We start from the raw sequence: 19154 nt of genomic DNA on the forward strand, positions 1-19154 counted from the left end.
AGATACTCCCTAAAGAAAGATTGAAGAAATCAATAGGGCACCACAGAGATTAATTTGAAACCACGAATTCTAATCCAGCCCTCCAGTACTTCAGATGAGAAACATGAGTCAGAGAGAGGTGCTGAAAGTCAAAGGAAATGGACGAGCATTGACTTGCCCCTGGGACCACTAAACCTTGTTGATTTCCTGCAAGTCAGACATAGGTTACACTCAGAGAAAAAGCCTACAATGAGCCCCTCACTTCAGTATTTCAAGTCTTATTGCTGGAGAGATGGTTTGTTTCATTTCATTCATTTTATTCATTCTTTGAATCTAATACAGAAAATAAGCACCATCAGGACCAAACATATGGTTAGGTCTTTAGCTTAATTTTTGTGTTTTGGAAAGAGAGGCATCTTGGGCTATGTTCAACCAAACTGGGAGTCTAAGAAGTGATTAAAAACAAAACAAAACCACAACACACTGTATTATAAACCTACCTGAGCATAAGGAAGCCTGCGACTTGGCTCAGGAGCTATTTACATTCTCAAATCCCTGGGTGAGATGTTTGCTCAGTTGTAATCATATATAACGTCATGGTAATAACTAGATGTTTATGGAAAATAAATCCTGAGGGTTAGAAACTCAGAGAAAATATATGCACTTTCCTTTTATTTTTTTCAAGTCAAGCTGTAAATGAATAAGATAAATGTTTGCTTCAGGATTAGGCAACAAATAGCAAAATAGTTACTGTATTTGTTTTAAGTTTTTGATAATCAATTTAAAATTGGCTCTCCCAATTCTTTCTTTTCTAAAAAGGAAATCTAGATTTGAATCTTTGTTTATAACCCACATATTTAAGACACTTTTAAATTGCACTCTAAAAAATGTACATCACAAAAGATTTCTTCTATTTTTATTTTTCATATATTTAATATAGTTTTTCTATTGTGAAAGCTGTCTGGTAGTTGAGAGAATACAAAATCTCTATGCTCATCAAAACAGAAATAGTGTTTATTGTCAACTAAAGCTCTTCTTTACTGAGATACTGACTGCAAGTTCCATTAGAAATAGATGCTTATTAAAATTTTTATTAACTTTCACCTAACTACAGAATAGCAGATTGATTTACTTTTATGTATTTTCTAGAAAAAATCCTTGAAAACATATGTTACAGGTTATATCTTTAAATTCATATTTAGAAAAAATGAAGAAAGAGTTTATATTATCCATGTCACCCCTCCTTGAACCCCAGCCGACAGAGTGCAGAGTGAGGTATCATCCACTTAGGATAAAGGAAGGGAAGTGATCATAAGAATTTGCCTTAGAACCCAACTTCAGGCCCATCACACGAAATCTTAGAACCACAAAGCCTCCCTCAGTCTCAGACTCCGGGCTGGTACATGTGCACTGAACCTACAGACCCACTTCAGCACCAGGCAGAGTCCCACAGTTGCAAGCTTTAGGCTTATGAGGCAGAATTGATATCCAGTCACCACCACTGTCAGACCAACTTCAGCAGCCCCAGATTCTGGACAGCCCTCATCAACAGGCAGGCCTCAGCAGTTCTGAGCTTCTGGTCTGCCCCAGTGCTGCACCAACTACAGCAATCCCAGGCTTCAGGTCCACCCCAGGGCCAAACCAGTCCCAGCCGCCCCAGGCTTCTAGCCTGTCCCAGAACTGTGCCAGCCCCAGTGAACCAAGGCTTCAGGACTCTGCCAGACTACCTGCCAAGAATCTCTGAAGGGGCTGACTGTTGAAGGGCTAACTCAGACAAGTCCAGTGTAGAAGACTAGAATAGGTATCTACTTTTTGAAGTGCACAGACATTGGCACATGTCCACAAAGATCAAGAACAGTCAGAAAAAAACATGACATTACCAAAGAGCTAAAATAAAGTGCCAGTGACTGACCCTAAAGAAATGAAGATGTATGAACTGCTTGATGAAGATTCAAAATAACTGTTTTAAGGAATGTAAATGAACTTTAAGAAAATACACATAAACAATTTAATGAAATGAGAAAAATAAAAAGTGTCAAGAAAGAAATTTGAAAGAGAGATTAAATGTTTTTATGTCAAACAGAAACCCTGGTGCTGAAAAATACAATGAACAAAATGAAAAATGCAATAGAAGCATTGACAGCAGAATAGAGCAAGTTTAAAACAGTATCTGTGGGCTGGGCATGGTGGCTCATGCCTATAATCCCAGCACTTTGGGAGACCGAGGCAGGAGGATCATCTGAGGTCAGGAGTTTGAGACCAGCTTGGCCAACATGGCAAAAACCCATCTCTACTAAAAGTACAAAAATTATTCAGGCATGATGGTGGGCGCCTATAATCCTAGCTACTCAGGAGGCTGAGGCAGGAGAATTGCTTGAACCTGGGAGGTGAAAGTTCCAGTGAGCCGAGATCACACCACTGTACTGCAGGCCAGGTGACAAAGTGAGACTCTGCCTAAAAAAAAAAAAAAAAGAAAAGAAAAGAAAAAAATCTGTGAACATAAAGACAGATTACCTGAAAATATACACTTAGAGGAAAAAAAAGAAAAAAGAATAAAAAAGAATTTTAAAAAGTTAACAGGATTTACGGTAGAGCATTAAAACAGGAAATATTTGAGTCTTCTCCTTTAAGAAGGAGAAAGAAAGATGAAAAGGTGGAAAGCCTCTTTAAAGCAATAATAGCAGAACACTTTCCAAATATGAAGAAAGATATAAACATCTAGACACAGGGAGGTCAAAGATCTTCTCAGCATTCATACATTATATAATCCAAACAAGATAATTCCAAAACATAATATAATCAAACTATCAAAAATCAAAGATAAAGAGAATATCCTGAAAGCAAAAGAACATAAGCAAATAACACATAAGGAAGTTCCAAGATGGCTAGCAGCAGATTTCCTAGCAGAAACCATAAGACAAGGAGAGAGTGGGGATGATATATGGAAAGTACTGAAGAGAAAAAATAAAACTGTCATCCAAGAATACTATAGCCAGCAAAACTGTCCTTCAGAAATGAAGACAGGTTTTCCCAGATGCACAAAAGCTGAGAAAGTTCATCACCACCATATCTGTCTTACAAGAAATGACGAAGAAAGTTCTTCAAGCTAAAAGAAAAGAACACTAATGAATAACACAGGAACATCTGAAAGTATAAAACTCATTGGTAAAAGTACACACGAAATTCAGATATTCTAATACTGTAATGGTGGTGTGTAAATCACTTATATCTTTCATATGAAGGTTAAAAGTCAAAACTATTAAAATTCATAAAAGCAACTATAATTTTTAAAGAACATGCAATATAAAAAGACAAATTGAAACATCGAAAATTCAAAATATTGGGGGGCACATTGCGGAGTAAAATTGGAGAGGGTTTCTGTAACCAAGTAAAATTGTTTTCAGTTTAAAATAACTTGTTATAAAAATAAGACTTTTTAACTTATGGTTAGCCAATTTTCCCAGCACCATTTATTAAATAGGGAATCTTTTCCCCATTTCTTGTTTCTCTCAGATTTGTCAAAGATCAGATGGCTGTAGATGTGTGGTATTATTTCTGAGGACTCTGTTCTGTTCCATTGGTCTATATCTCTGTTTTGGTACCAGTACCATGCTGTTTTGGTTACTGTAGCCTTGTAGTATAGTTTGAAGTCAGGTAGCGTGATGCCTCCAGCTTTGTTCTTTTGACTTAGGATTGTCTTGGAGATGCGGGCTCTTTTTTGGTTCCATATGAACTTTAAAGCAGTTTTTTCCAATTCTGTGAAGAAACTCATTGGTAGCTTGATGGGGATGGCATTGAATCTATAAATTACCTTGGGCAGTATGGACATTTTCACGATATTGATTCTTCCTATCCATGAGCATGGTATGTTCTTCCATTTGTTTGTGTCCTCTTTTATTTCACTGAGCAGTGGTTTGTAGTTCTCCTTGAAGAGGTCCTTTACATCCCTTGTAAGTTGGATTCCTAGGTATTTGATTCTCTTTGAAGCAATTGTGAATGGAAGTTCATTCATGATTTGGCTCTGTGTTTGTCTGTTATTGGTGTATAAGAATGCTTGTGATTTTTGCACATTAATTTTGTATCCTGAGACTTTGCTGAAGTTGCTTATCAGCTTAAGGAGATTTTGGGCTGAGACAATGGGGTTTTCTAAATATACAATCATGTCATCTGCAAACAGGGACAATTTGACTTCTTCTTTTCCTAACTGAATACCCCTGATTTCTTTCTCTTGCCTAATTGCCCTAGCCAGAACTTCCAACACTATGTTGAATAGGAGTGGTGAGAGAGGGCATCCCTGTCTTGTGCCAGTTTTCAAAGGGAATTTTTCCAGTTTTTGCCCATTCAGTATGATATTGGCTGTGGGTTTGTCATAAATAGCTCTTATTATTTTGAGGTACGTTCCATCAATACCGAATTTATTGAGCGTTTTTAGCATGAAGGGCTGTTGAATTTTGTCAAAAGCCTTTTCTGCATCTATTGAGATAACCATGTGGTTCTTGTCTTTGGTTCTGTTTATATGCTGGATTATGTTTATTGATTTGCGAATGTTGAACCAGCCTTGCATCCCAGGGATGAAGCCCACTTGATCATGGTGGATAAGCTTTTTGATGTGTTGCTGAATCCGGTTTGCCAGTATTTTATTGAGGATTTTTGCATCGATGTTCATCAGGGATATTGGTCTAAAATTCTCTTTTTTTGTTGTATCTCTGCCAGGCTTTGGTATCAGGATGATGTTGGCCTCATAAAATGAGTTAGGGAGGATTCCCTCTTTTTCTATTGATTGGAATAGTTTCAGAAGGAATGGTACCAACTCCTCCTTGTACCTCTGGTAGAATTCAGCTGTGAATCCATCTGGTCCTGGACTTTTTTTGGTTGGTAGGCTATTAATTGTTGCCTCAATTTCAGAGCCTGCTATTGGTCTATTCAGGGATTCAACTTCTTCCTGGTTTAGTCTTGGAAGAGTGTAAGTGTCCAGGAAATTATCCATTTCTTCTAGGTTTTCCAGTTTATTTGCGTAGAGGTGTTTATAGTATTCTCTGATGGTAGTTTGTATTTCTGTGGGGTCGGTGGTGATATCCCCTTTATCATTTTTAATTGCGTCGATTTGATTCTTCTCTCTTTTCTTCTTTATTAGTCTTGCTAGTGGTCTGTCAATTTTGTTGATCTTTTCAAAAAACCAACTCCTGGATTCATTGATTTTTTGGAGGGTTTTTTGTGTCTCTATCTCCTTCAGTTCTGCTCTGATCTTAGTTATTTCTTGCCTTCTGCTAACTTTTGAATGTGTTTGCTCTTGCTTCTCCAGTTCTTTTAACTGTGATGTTAGAGTGTCAATTTTAGATCTTTCCAGCTTTCTCTTGTGAGCATTTAGTGCTATAAATTTCCCTCTACACACTGCTTTAAATGTGTCCCAGAGATTCTGGTATGTTGTATCTTTGTTCTCATTGGTTTCAAAGAACATCTTTATTTCTGCCTTCATTTCGTTATGTACCCAGTAGTCATTCAGGAGCAGGTTGTTCAGTTTCCATGTAGTTGAGCGGTTTTGATTGAGTTTCTTAGTCCTGAGTTCTAGTTTGATTGCACTGTGATCTGAGAGACAGTTTGGTATAATTTCTGTTCTTGTACATTTGCTGAGGAGTGCTTTACTTCCAATTATGTGGTCAGTTTTGGAATAAGTGCGATGTGGTGCTGAGAAGAATGTATATTCTGTTGATTTGGGGTGGAGAGTTCTATAGATGTCTATTAGGTCTGCTTGCTGCAGAGATGAGTTCAATTCCTGGATATCCTTGTTAACTTTCTCCTTATACGAAAATTAATTCAAGATGGATTAGAGACTTAAATGTTAGACCTAATACCATAAAAACCCTAGAAGAAAACCTAGGTAGTACCATTCAGGACATAGGCATGGGCAAAGACTTCATGTCTAAAACACCAAAAGCAATGGCAGCAAAAGCCAAAATTGACAAATGGGATCTCATTAAACTAAAGAGCTTCTGCACAGCAAAAGAAACTACCATCAGAGTGACTCCTAGGTACACATAACTGAAAAGGGCACTAATTCCGGCTAAATCTTGGACATTGACACCAATATCTGATGACAAACTCAAGTTAACCACAGCCTTGTCTCTAAACCCAGGAGGTGACAATAAATTGCTTTTATGAGACACAGAGCCAGAAATTAAAACTATTCAATCCCTCTAGGGCCAGGGACTATCATAGACTTATAGATGAATCAGTTTTGCAACCTTACTTTTTGGCTTTTGGTTTTTGGCTCCTATAATGCTCAAAAGGTTTTTATGGAGTAATGAATGCCTGTCCACCTCCATTCCCATCTATTTTGGAAAAATTAAATGGTTATATGTCTTTTGGCTCTAAGTCCCTTGGCCATAGGGGCCCCACTGAGGTACAGGATGAATCCAGGGCAGGTAGTCATACCACCCTTTTGAAGTCTAAACAGAACTGACCAGATTTAATGTTAAAACAGAGATCTTAAGACAAACAGAACAGACTTGTGGCAATAAGATCTCATAGTTACCCCCCAAGGTTTTCAGTCTATTTTACAAGGACTTTTGTGAGTTGAGCTCACAATTCTGACAGTAAGGCTTGTAATGTATCTTATACTGTAGTGTGCAATTAAATGCTATGCTAAGCCAATGGACAGGAACACTAATGTGTTCATGCAGCAGCCCCAAGATACCCAACCAGGCATTCATGAGTGCTTAATGGTTACCGCCAGGCAGTTTCAGTCCTCTAATCCTGACTGTTACCCTGCCTATGCCCCTTGCAAGCAGGAAGCAGTAAGAGTGCTCTTAGCTCTTGCTTCAGGATTGAGGTATGATCCAGCCCAGAGGGACTGAAACTGGCCCTATAAACTTTGTAAAATTAATCAGGAAAGACGGTGGGTAAAGAAATGAAATGAAACCAAGCTCACAGCACATTCAGCAGTAGTCATTAGATCAGCTTGCTCTCTGACCTTGCTCATCATAGTTGTTTGGTACCTATTGCCTCAGAATCACATAGACCGCTGTTACAAGATTATAGTTCCCATTAACTGCTCCATACATAACCACTTAAACATTATGAAATCTTGTTCAGTTTTCCCTTTGAGGTTTTCTTTCAGATCCTTCACACCAATGAAACTACTGACTTTAGCAAGCCTAAAGGAACCCACAAGAAGACGACTCATCAAAGAATGCAGTTTCCACATTCTGATGATTTCATCCCTCCTACCCTGACCAATCAATCCCAATTTTCCAGACCCTCACCCTCCATGATCCACTTAAAAACCCCTGCCCAGACTCCTCAAGGAGATGGATTTGAGAGTCTTTTTCCATCTCCTCATTTGGTACCTTGCAATCATTAAACTCTTTCTCTGCTTCAAACCCTGCTGTCTCAGTGTAATTGGTCTGTTTCTGTGCAGTGGGCATATGAACCTATTGGTTCTATAACAACTGTAGCATGTGCTTTGGTACATTGTTGTGGGGATAGCCACCAATTTGTTTGTGCTTTGTGGTGTGCACACCCCTACGACATGCTGTAGCCTTAGTAATATTTAATATTAGCAAATGTTTACTGAGTGTGCATCATGTTCTAGCCACTGTGAGTTTCTATGCTTCATCTCATTCCATCTTCACAATATCCAATGCTGTAAGTATTCTATTATCTTCACTGAAAGGGGATCAAATAACCTATCCATCAAATATAACCAGTAAGAAAAAGAGCTTTTCCTTGCATGCAAATATGTCTGCCTTTACTTTACTTTGATATACCCACTTAGACGAGTTCTTAAAATGTGCAAAATAGAGATCCACATATACTACAATAAATCTTGGCAACTGACAAGATATGAGGCAAGAGAAAGTAGGTGTAGTCAAAGAAAACTGAGTAAGTGGGGGAATTGTGGGACCATTAATAAAAAGCAGAGTATTGGAATAAGAAACTAATACTGGAGGGTGGTTCTGTGGTATTTTTTTAATGTCAAGAAAATAAAACATCTGCAAGGACCCCCAAAATGAAAAGACTTTACAAGATTAGAGCTGTGAAAGTGAGGAAACAGGAAATAGCAATGGAATTTCTGTTTAGGGAAATTAGAAAAGATATAGAGCAATTTTTTATGTGGATCACAATAGAAAACTAACAAGATATTAACAGGAATATGAAGTAATGGGGCTAGATAATACTGACAATACAACCCTGTTGTATACCTCTTTGTTATGGTTTGGGATCTTCTAAAATCATGCCCATGGAAATGTGCAGTAAGAAAGAAAAAACAACTGGAGGGGTTTACACAGAACTGGGAACTAGCAAACTTGGACAGTCTATAGAACCTCTGCAACAAGTGACTATAGATTTGCTATTATTATATTTCTGAATCTGATAAGATAAGGAGACAAGTGAAAACAAAATTGTGACTATAAGCTAAGATAAATTGTAAAGGAGTAAAAATTAAAAACTGCCAATGATGAGAAAGTTCAATAGGGGAAAAAATGGAAGAGAATAAAGGACAGAAAATTGTGGCCAAAGCAGAACATTACTAAGTTCACAATTTTGAATATGGAATCATTTCAAGTGGTGAAGTAGTTCAGCATGTAAAAATGCTGCTAAAGAGTAGAACCGAAAGCCATTGTCAATTGATTAGAACTTTGAGTCCTCAACTTTTAAAAACCCAAGCAATAGACAGAAACACCTAAATTTGAATCATGGCTACACCAATTGTGATCTGAAGATATTTAAATAGTGTCTTAGCTTCCATAAGCTTACGTTTACTTCAAGTATAAAATTTCGGTTTTGAAAGATGATAACAGTGCCATTCACAGTATTATTTTCAAAAGTAAGAGATAATGCATGTAACATGCTTAGCAGAGTATGAAATTCAAATTAGCTTTTACTATCATTGTCATTGTTGTTCTTACGACTAAAAACTATCCTGAGTTATCCAGGAAAAAGGGACAGAGAAGTAATCACACAAGACACTGCTTAAATTCTAAAAGTCTGGCTTTAGTTCTAAATTTTAAATTTCTCTATCCCTGTACTATCTGAAGGTCAGAACAAACACTTCATGGCTTTAAACAACAAAGCTTGAAGACTTAACACTTATCTTGCCTATTACCAAATAAGATCCAAACAAAAAAGAAGATTTGAATGTTCATGAGACTGTCCTCCAACCCAATCTCTGGTGGAATTTCTAATGATCAAACAAGTGAACAAAAAGAAATGAAGGTAACAAATAAAAAGGAAGAGTAATAAAAACCTAAAATTCATCAGTTCCATAGTTAAATAATGAAAAATTAAAATTAGCTATAATAGTACATGTGATGAAATGGGTCACACGTTGCTAAATAAAATGCTCAAAGACAAGCCTGGGCAAGTGGTGAAATCCCACCTCTACAAAAAATTTAAAAATTAGCCAGACATGGTTGCTCACCCTTCTGGTCCCAGCTGTTTCAAGGGCTGAGGCGGGAAGATCGCTTGAGGTGGAGGCAGAGACTGGAGTAAGCCAAGATTGTGTAAGTGCCCTTCAGCCTGAGCAACAGGGCAAGAACCCTGTCTCAATATCAGATATTATTTTTTGAAAGTTATTCTTAGAAAACTAACTTCCCATCTTAAAAAAGTACCTTAGACATGGTTCTTAGTGAAGTGTATCCTGCTTTCTAGCTGTCTGCGAGCATTTTTATATATTTTTTGAGACACGAGATTTGGAAAGGTACGAGAGTATAATGATATGGTTGGCCTTGTGTCCCCACCCAAATCTCATCTTAAATTGTAATTCCCATGGGTCAGGGGAGGGACCTGTTGGGAGATGATTGAATCATGGGAGTGGATTTTCCCCTTGTTGTTCTCATGATAGTGAGTGAGTTCTCATGAGATCTGGTTTTTTGAAAGTGGGTGGAACTTTTCCCTCTGCTCACTCTCTCTCTCCTGCTCTGCCATGGTAAAGACATGCTTGGTTTCCCTTCACCTTCTGCCACAATTATTAGTTTCCTAAGGTCTTCCAACCATGCTTCCTGTTAAGCCTATGGAACTGTGAATCAACTAAACCTCTTTTTTCACAAATTACCCAGTCTCAGGTAGTTCTTTATAGCAGTTTGAAAATGAACTAATACAGGAAATTCATACTGGGAGTGGGGCATTGCTATAAAGATATCTGAAAATGTGGAAAGCACTTTGGAACTGGGTAATAGGCAGAGGTTGGAGCAGTTTGGAGGACTCAAAAGAAAACAGAAAGATATGGGAGAGTTTGGAACTTCCTAGAAACTTATTGAATGGACTTGACCAAAATGTTGATAGTGATATGGACAATGATGTCCAGGCTGAAGTGGACTCAAATGAACAAAAGGAATTTATTGGGAACTGGAATAAAAGTCACTCTTGCTATGCTTTAGCAAAGAGACTGGTGGCATCTTTCCCCTGCCCTAGAGATTTGCATAACTTTTAACTTGAAATTGTTGATTTAGGGTATCTGGGTAGAAGAAATATCTAAACAGCAAAGCATTCAAGATGTGACCCAGCTGTTTCTGAAAGCATACACTCATATGCATTCACAAAAAGATTATCTGAAATTGGAACTTATGTTTAAAAGGGAAGAAGAGCATAACAGTTTGGAAAATTTGCAGCCTGATCATGTGGTAGAAAAGAAAAATGGACTTTCCGGAGAGAAATTCAAGCTGCTGGGTGAAGAAATTTGCATACATAAAAGGACCTGAATGTTAATAGTCAAGACAATGAGGAAAATGTCTCCAGGGCATTTCAGAGACTTTCAGAGCAGTCCCTCCCATCACAGACCCAGAGGCCTAGGAGGCAAAAATAATTTCATGGGCCATGCCCAGGGCCCCCACTGCTCTGTACAGTCTTGGGACATGTTGCTCTACATCCCAGCAACTCCAGTTCCAGCTGTGGCTAAAAGGGGACAAAGTATAGCTTGGACCATGGCTTCAGAGGGTGCAAGCCTCAAGCCTTGGCAGCTTCCACAAGGTGTTGGGCCTGCAGGTGTGCAGAAGGAAAAATTCAGGTTTGGGAACCTCCACTTAGATTTCAGAGGATATAAGGAAATGCCTGGATGTCCAGGCAGAAGTCTGCTGGAGGGGTAGAGTCCTCATGGAGAACCTTTACTATAGCAGTGCTGAGGGGAAATGTGCAGTTGGAGCCCCCACATAGCTACACTGCAGCACTGCCCAGTGGAGCTATGAGAAGAGTGCCATTGTTCTCCAGACCCCAGAATGATAGATCCACTGACAGCTTGCACCATGTGCCTGGAAAAGCTGCAGACACTCAACACCAGCCCATGAAAGCAGCTGCTGGGCCTGTACTCTGCAGAGCCACAGAGGCAGAACTGCCCAAGGCATTGGGAGCCCACTCCTTGCATTAGCATACCCTGGATGTGAGACATGGAGTCAAAGGAGATTATTTTGGAGTTTTAAGATTTAACAACTGCCCTGCTGGGTTTTGGACTTGCATGGGACCTGTAGTCCCTTGGTTTTGGCCAATTTCTCCCTTTTGGAATGGGAGCATTTATCCAATCCTTGTATCTTGGAAGTAACTAACTTGTTTTTGATTTTACAGGCTCATAGATTGAAAGGAGTTGCCTTGTCTCAGATGAGATTTTGAACTTGGACTTTTGGGTTAATTCTGGAATGAGTTAAGACTGTGGGGGACTGTTGGGAAGGCATGATTGTGTTTTAAAATGTGAGAAGGACATGAGATTTGGGAGATTCCAGGGGTGTAATGATATGGTTGGCTCTGTGTCTCCACCCAAATCTCATCTCAAATTGTAATCCCTGTGTGCCAGGGAGGGGCCTGATGGGAGATGATTGAATCATAGAGGCAGACTTCCCCCTTGCTGGTCTCATGATGGCAGGTTCTCATGAGATCTGGTTGTTTGAAAGTGTGTGGCATTTCCCCACTTTGCTCTCTCAATCTCTCTCTCTCCCCTGCTCCACCATGGTAAAGACACGCTTGCTTTCCCTTCACCTTCTGCCATGATTGTAAGTTCTCCTTGTGAATGCATATGACTACGCTTTCAGAAACAGCCAGGTTACATTACAGAGGTCTTCCAACTGTGCTTCCTGTTAAGCCTGCAGAACTGTGAGTCAATTAAAACCTCTTTTCTTCATAAATTACCCAGTCTCAGGTAGTTCTTTATAGCAGTGTAAAAACAGACTAAAACAGAAATATCAATATCTTTCAGCAGATATTCAAAGACTCCTATGATCCCAAAATTTAAAAATTACTTCTCACATGCATACGTTAAATACTTTCACATGGTTTAAAACAGAACAGTTTCAAAACATAACAAAGCACTTAACTTTCTGTTAATGGTTTATGACACTAGTTATTATTTTATATAATTATAATAACACTCCCATACAGAAACAACAAATTTACCAAAGGCTCCCCACCACCTCTGCAGCCCTTATTAACAGAGTAGATACTAGGGAATCATTGACTACATGGAAATAACTAATGAGAAACACATACAGCTTGAAGGAATTGTTCTAATGAGAAACACATACAGCTTGAAGGTCGTTTTGAGTCAACCACTCAAAACGAGCTTTGATCACCTTGCCAGACACTAACTGCCTACCCAATATCTATGATCTCTCTTTTCTATGCAGTACTAAGAAAGACCTTATTTTTTCAGCCTATCAATGTAACATCTAGAATATTATATTTCTATCCTTCTTTGCTACTAAAGGTTAACAATAAAATGCAAGGGGAAGTTGGGTGAGATTTCTGAAAAAATAAAAAAAACCTTTTAAAAGGAACTTCCTTCTTTTAAGAAGGATGTACTTTTTTTCTTTTCTTTTTTATTCCCTTTCTGTCTGGAATACAGGTATGATGGCAAGAGTTTCAGTAATTACCTTATATTATTAGGAGAACTTGAGGATGGAAGTCCTGTGCTAAGAATGGCATAACTAAAAATTAGAAAGTGGTCCTAGATTGTATCATAAAACTTTATACTTTCTCCAGTGCACTTTTCTGTACATTTTGCATATGAGAATAAAATACAAACCTAGATTTTAAAGATTTAAGTTTCATTGTTGTTTAGTGTGTGTGTGTAAAAGAACCATTATTACTCAGAAATGAATGTAATTTATAACTGCTATACTCATGCAGCCTAAAAATTTTACTTTACTTTGTTATTTTGCCTGAAAGTAGACCAATTGTTTTATTTTGATAAACAATAATAATTTTAACCTTTAGTTTTATAATATTAGACATCAGACAACAATGAATGATGATCTTGGAGACGTAGGAAATAGATGGTGAGCTCTATGGCTACCCAAGCTGACTGCCATGACAGCTTTTCCAAGCTGTGTACAGGAGGGCTGGGGGACTCCCTGAGTGGAGGAAACAGACTTGAGAGTCAGAAGACCAAGATGGCTGGAGTTGACAGGATAGAGTTTCAGAGAGTAAAGAACTTCACTGAGAACTCTGGATAGGAGTACAGGGCCCAGCCTGGCTGCTCAGCAGAGTGCTCATCAGTATCTTCATCTGAGAAAACCACTCAAGGCAAGCAAAATAACTATCTGAAAGAATTAAAGGAGACATTATCTAGGTAAAGGACCTAAAAGAGTACCTGTTCCCACCAGTAAGACTGGAAAACCTCATAATTTGTGGGGCATTGAGTAAAGTGCTCACAAGATCTTGATCAGTAATGGAAAATAGTTAGCTTTAGACCAAACACTACTCTGGCCCTGACTAGAAAACCTTAAGAAACAAAACTCAAAGGATCACACTCTTTCTAAGAAACTTAACTGTATCTCAGCAAAAAGTTGAAGAATGTGTATAGGTATAAAAAATTATCCCAATAATGAATAGTTTTACCTAACAAGGTAAAATTCACCATATGTAACATCTAAACAAAAATTACCAAGTAGGCATAAAAGTAGAAAAATATGACTAAAAATGAAGAGAAATATTAATCAATTGAAATCAACTAGAACTGACACAGATACAATTGTTGAATAACTAGGTTAAAACAGCTATTTTACCTGTATCTTATATACTCAAAAAGAAGAAATATTGAGCATATTGAGATATAAAAGAAATATTTCTAAAAAATTGGATTACATTAGTAAAAGAATAGATAAATGGCCAATAGAACAGTATAGAGAACCCAGAAATAGATCCATATAAACACAGTCAACTCATCTTTGACAAAGCAGCAAAGGCATTTCAATAAAGAAAAGATAGTCTTTTCAACAAATGGGCCTAGAACAACTGAGCATCCATATGCAAAATAAAATTAATCTAGACACAAATATTATTCCTTCACAAAAATGAACTCAATTTAGATTAAAGGCTTAAATGTCACATGTTAACTATCACACTCCTAGAAGATAACTTGGGAGCAAATCTAGATGATCTAGGGTTTGGTGATGATTTTTTAGATACAACATCAAAAGTAGGATGTATGAAAGAAATTATGCATAAGGCGATAAAGTGAACTTCATTGATACTAAACATTTTTTGCTCTTAAGAGACATTGTCAAGAGAATGGAAAGACAAGCCACAGACTTAAGAAAACACATGCAAAAGACATATCTAATAAGGAGCTGTTATCTAAACTATACAGAGAACTCTTAAAACTCAACAAGAAAACAAACAACTTGACTTAAAAATGAGCCAAAGATGTTAATAGACATCTAACAAAATAAGATATGCAAATGACCAATAAGCATATTAAAAAGATGTTCCACATCATATGTCATTAGGGAAAGGCAAATTAAAGCAACAGTGAGATATCTCTACACATCTACTAGGATGGCTAATATCCAGAAGACTGACAACACTAAATGCTGGCGAGGATGCAGAGCAACAGGTGAATCACAACAAATGCAGTGAACTTCTGGAGCCAACTGCTTCTTGATTATGGCAGACGCTTCCTTGGGCACCAATGTCTGCTGAGAAATTTTGTGAGTATTCCTTAGAAATGTACCTAGAGTTTGTGTTTCTAGTTTGTAACCTAGCTCTGCTCAATACTAGTGGTCTTTATTCTTAAAAAGAATAATACAGTACTTTAAACACATATAGAATTATCAATCAGTCCCACCTCAATATCAGGTAGTTTAAGAAATCTGTCTTTATCAATGGCCCTTCTATTCCTCTCTCTGTCACCAGAGACCCCACTTAGGTTCATTGTATGTTTTATAGCTCCATTCCAATGTGGGTTTTGTGGATTTCTACCATGGAGGCTGGCTTATGATTGGTCCATATGGGCCACTATTTCTAATTTATATGCTATTGGCATTTCTAAGGTAATTTATGTTGTAACTATTTGAACACAATCTTTTTTGTGTAAAAAAAATTTCTAATGCAAAATAATGAAACAGTTGCCTTAAGCAAGTTCCAAACTGAATTTGCTGCCCTGCCCCCTACCATGGAGTATCCAAGGGCAGTGTAGATTTATCTTCTAAAGTACTTTTTTTCCTTGACTGTTTTATTGCTTCCATCTTCATTTTTCAGTTTGGTTGGGGAAGAGAGACATCGGGAAAAAAAGAGCTTAGTGTCCTTGTAATTCTTGTTGTCCATTAAACTCTGTTATTTTCACTTCAATGAAGATAACTAAATTCCTCTGGCAGCACCCACCCTGGGTTGGGTAACACTGACAGTAATGCAAAGGGAGCTACAAAATGTTCTCTTGTTCTCCGTCCCATGTCCCCCAGTCTGCCTCCAGATGCCTCACTTTCTGTCTCTGTCTACCTCATTCTCTGGCTGTTTCTGTCTGTTTTTCTATTTTTCTCTCTCCTTCCTATAAAGAAATTGTATTGTGCAGATGATTCACAAATCTTGATTTTTCTCACCCATCTAAATTTAAACTAAATCAAATGGTTTCATGTGTCTGTTTAAAACACCACAGATGTTAAGGAAATTACCAACATCAGCTTCTTTTCCTCCCTTAAAATTACATTTCACCAGGTGTCAAAACCCAGCAGAGGGCATCCTTCCATTTCAGATGCATGCATAGTGCAGGAAAAGGGCCCTATAATTCAAGCAATGTATTCCATTTAAGTGCATTGCAATTTAAATAAGCAGGCTATTTTAATAGGAGGGGAATGTGTTGTTTTGGAGTGTTTGCCATTTTGAATTAAAGATTTAGAAGTAATTTTCCTTTCATAAGCGAAAAAAGAGGGAGAAATCTGTTTCTGGACTCTAGGTTTGGAGCTTTAGCTTAAATTACAGAAACAGCAAGGTAGCACCTGTGTGATACTTCTTCCCCTAGGCTACCATGTGTGTAAATAAAGTGATCACAGAAAAAAGCAACTGGGAAACAAGCATGCTCCCTATCTCATTTGTCTGTTTCACCCTTCCTGTGAGATTCCTCAAACTAAAGGGCAAATATCAGGACGGGCATTACAGCCTCTCAGATTATCTCAGAAGTAGTGAGAAGATAAGCAGTTTGGCTTCTGAATAAGAACAGCCAACTTTATACCTGTGCATTGAAGGCAGTTGCCCACTAATTTTAACCGTGCAGTTGCACAGAAGTTGAAATTTCACAATGGGAAATGTCTTACGTTGTCAGACATTTTCCCAAGTTAAAAAAGGCAAATATTCATAGCCCTTACAAGTTATGTTTTCTCCCTAGTGTGGTTGAGTTTATCAGATCCCTTCTTTATTAAAGAATGTCTTAGAGAGAGAAGGAAAGAACATGATGAGGAAATACAGCATAATTCATCCATCCATTCAACATATGTTCACTTGAACACTTACTTTGCATTAAGCCCTGTTTGAAGTCCCAAAACTATACCAACAAACAGGCAAAGATCCCTTTCCTTGAGGTGATGTGCCAAAGAGCAAGGGTTTGGGGAGTCAGACAGACATAACTTTGAGTGCTGGCCTTGCCACTTAGCCATCTCTGTCACTTGGAGCAAAGAAATTAATGTTTTCTTTTGCAAAACAGGGATAACTGTTCATATTTCCTAAAAACATACTTTGTTCCAGGTACAGGAACCAAGTGCTTAATATGTATTAGCTCAATACTCTCACAAATCAGCCTATGAGGTAAGTTGTATTCTCATTCTCATTTTACAAATGAGAAAGCCAAAGCACAGAGTCATAGGGTAAGTGTCAGGGCAGGGATTTAAAACAGGTCTGTCTGACCCCAGTGCTTGCTCTTAACCAGTATGCCACATGAAAGTTGATTTCTAAGACTACCCTGAGGATTATATGAAACGATAGATGCAAAGCTGTGAGTGCACTAGAGTGTTATTATTATATTATTATGTATTATTTTTAACATGATTATTACTGCTGCTGTAATTTTCTGCAACCTAAGGGTATGTGTTGAAATACATCAAAAAAGGGATCAATACTTCAAATTAGCATTCCTCTACCACAGAATGTAGTGTGTGTCCAGCTCTGGTTAAAAGCACAATCACATAATGTCATCGCTATTTGATCACAGCTTCTCTGCATTTATCTTTTTTATAAAATGGCAGGATATTCAAACACAGATTGATTCCCTGAAACCAAATGTGAGCATCTCCTGTTCTAGATTTTTATAACCTTCTCTGAGAAATGAAGGTTAAGACCAGATGCTAAATGAAACCAAGATCCAAGGATCCATCTGTGGTTTGACGGTCTCTGTTCTGTGATAAGTGATCATGTAGTCAGCCCCTAAACTGGTTACCGGTGCCCTTTGGCTCTTTGCTCTCACCCTTTCCAAAGTGTACTCTCTGGAGCCCTCTCTGTAGGCTTCTTCCACAGGATGTTCACAGATCAATGGGAGTTAACTACACTAGCAGTATTATTCAAAGAGAAATGAAACAGGCATGTTCTGCTGCTGCTCTGGGAGTTCTCTCTGCTTTCCGTAAGCCTGAATTTATGTCTCCAACTGCTGCATTACCCAAGTCAAAAATAATTTTAAACAAGTGGATCAAATCCTGGCTCCAGGCCCCATTTCTTATTGATTTCATTTCAGGACTATCATCTGAGGTTCATTAGGTAGGAAACTGATTGATAATGCCATATATGAGAATTTATAAATATATCTCATATATATATATATATCCATTTTTCTTGCCTACACTAAAAATGCAGTCTTTATCTCACATGCTAAGCTTCACAATGCAAAACTGAAGTCAACTGAATATTTTTAAACATTTATTTATATTCAAAAATGCAGTTTCTTGCTGATTTTATCTCACTGTACTTCTTCAGGGAGGAGCACTGTGGCAGCTCATTGTCTGGGACAGAAATAAGTGCTCCAATCCCTTTGGTTTGAGCTCCAAAAAAGCCAGCAAGTGTTCCAGTAGTTATGCTGCAAATTTATAGATCGTTATAGATTTCTATCTGCCCTGGTTGGGTTTTATGAAAAAGACTTTCCTGGGCAGCGTACTTACCCCAAGGTAATGGCCATCAATGAACACAACAGGGAGGGAAGGTGCTTCGGAAACTCGTCGGCATCGTTCATCTAACTCTTTTCCATATTCACCATTCAGGGCTATGTTTTTCTCTTCAAATTTTACGCGATGGTTTTGGAAAATCTTTCTAACCAGTTCACATCTTTCAAAGGTTGTCCGAACCACACGAAGGCAGGTGGTATAAATCACTACACGGTCAAATTCTAGGTCAGTTGATGGTTGCTGAAGGGAAAACATTGAGTTGTAAGAATGTTTACTTTTACTTTCTTGTGTCTTGTGATTTTAAGACAATTAACAATTGCATTAAAGGCATGCAATAAAAGTTGAGTGAACTCATTTATCAATTCAAAGACTTATCCTTTTAAGTTACAACATCTGTAATTGGGATACAGATAACAATCAATATAATTTATATGACATAATTTAATTTTTTCCTTTTCTCAGTAGCATATCAAGTAATGGCTAATGTTAAAATTGATGACGTCTCACATGGGATGCCATGTGGTAAAACAGTAAATGACTGAAATATTTTTCTTATGTTTCGTAGACATTACTCAATCACTATATCTGTTTCATAAACCTAAAGTTTATGCCACAGAATAGTCAACATTAGCATTTAGCTAGTTAAAATTCTTCCACTTATCAATTTATCAAATTGTATCATCTTTGGAGCAACAATTTCCTGGGAATAACAAGACCTATATCATGGGATTTTTCTAAGGTTTAAGTAGCATAACATATGTTCAAGGGCTCTGTTGAGTGACGGGGCTCCCACATGTAGTGAGAAAGCTCTGCCACAAGAAATAAAAAAAGTAA

General features: G+C 37.8%; 1 protein-coding gene across 3 annotated transcripts in view; it reads right to left on the reverse strand.

Moving 5' to 3' along the window:
- Positions 1-19154, reverse strand: part of GRXCR1 (glutaredoxin and cysteine rich domain containing 1) — a 360439-nt gene that overhangs the window by 41751 nt on the left and 299534 nt on the right. For 2 of the 3 annotated variants that reach the window (XR_002522023.2, XR_001902460.3), the window contains one exon: positions 18493-18560. Coding sequence is in view for 1 of the 3 variants with exons in the window: in XM_017958666.3 (XP_017814155.1) it covers positions 18318-18560 (243 nt within the window). In the remaining 2 variants the exon portion in view is untranslated. Of the gene's footprint in view, positions 1-18317; positions 18561-19154 lie in introns of those variants that run through there. The other variant, XM_017958666.3, reaches the window with a different exon arrangement.

Source organism: Papio anubis, chromosome 3, assembly GCF_008728515.1.
Source record: "Papio anubis isolate 15944 chromosome 3, Panubis1.0, whole genome shotgun sequence".
Classification (NCBI taxonomy): domain Eukaryota; kingdom Metazoa; phylum Chordata; class Mammalia; order Primates; family Cercopithecidae; genus Papio; species Papio anubis.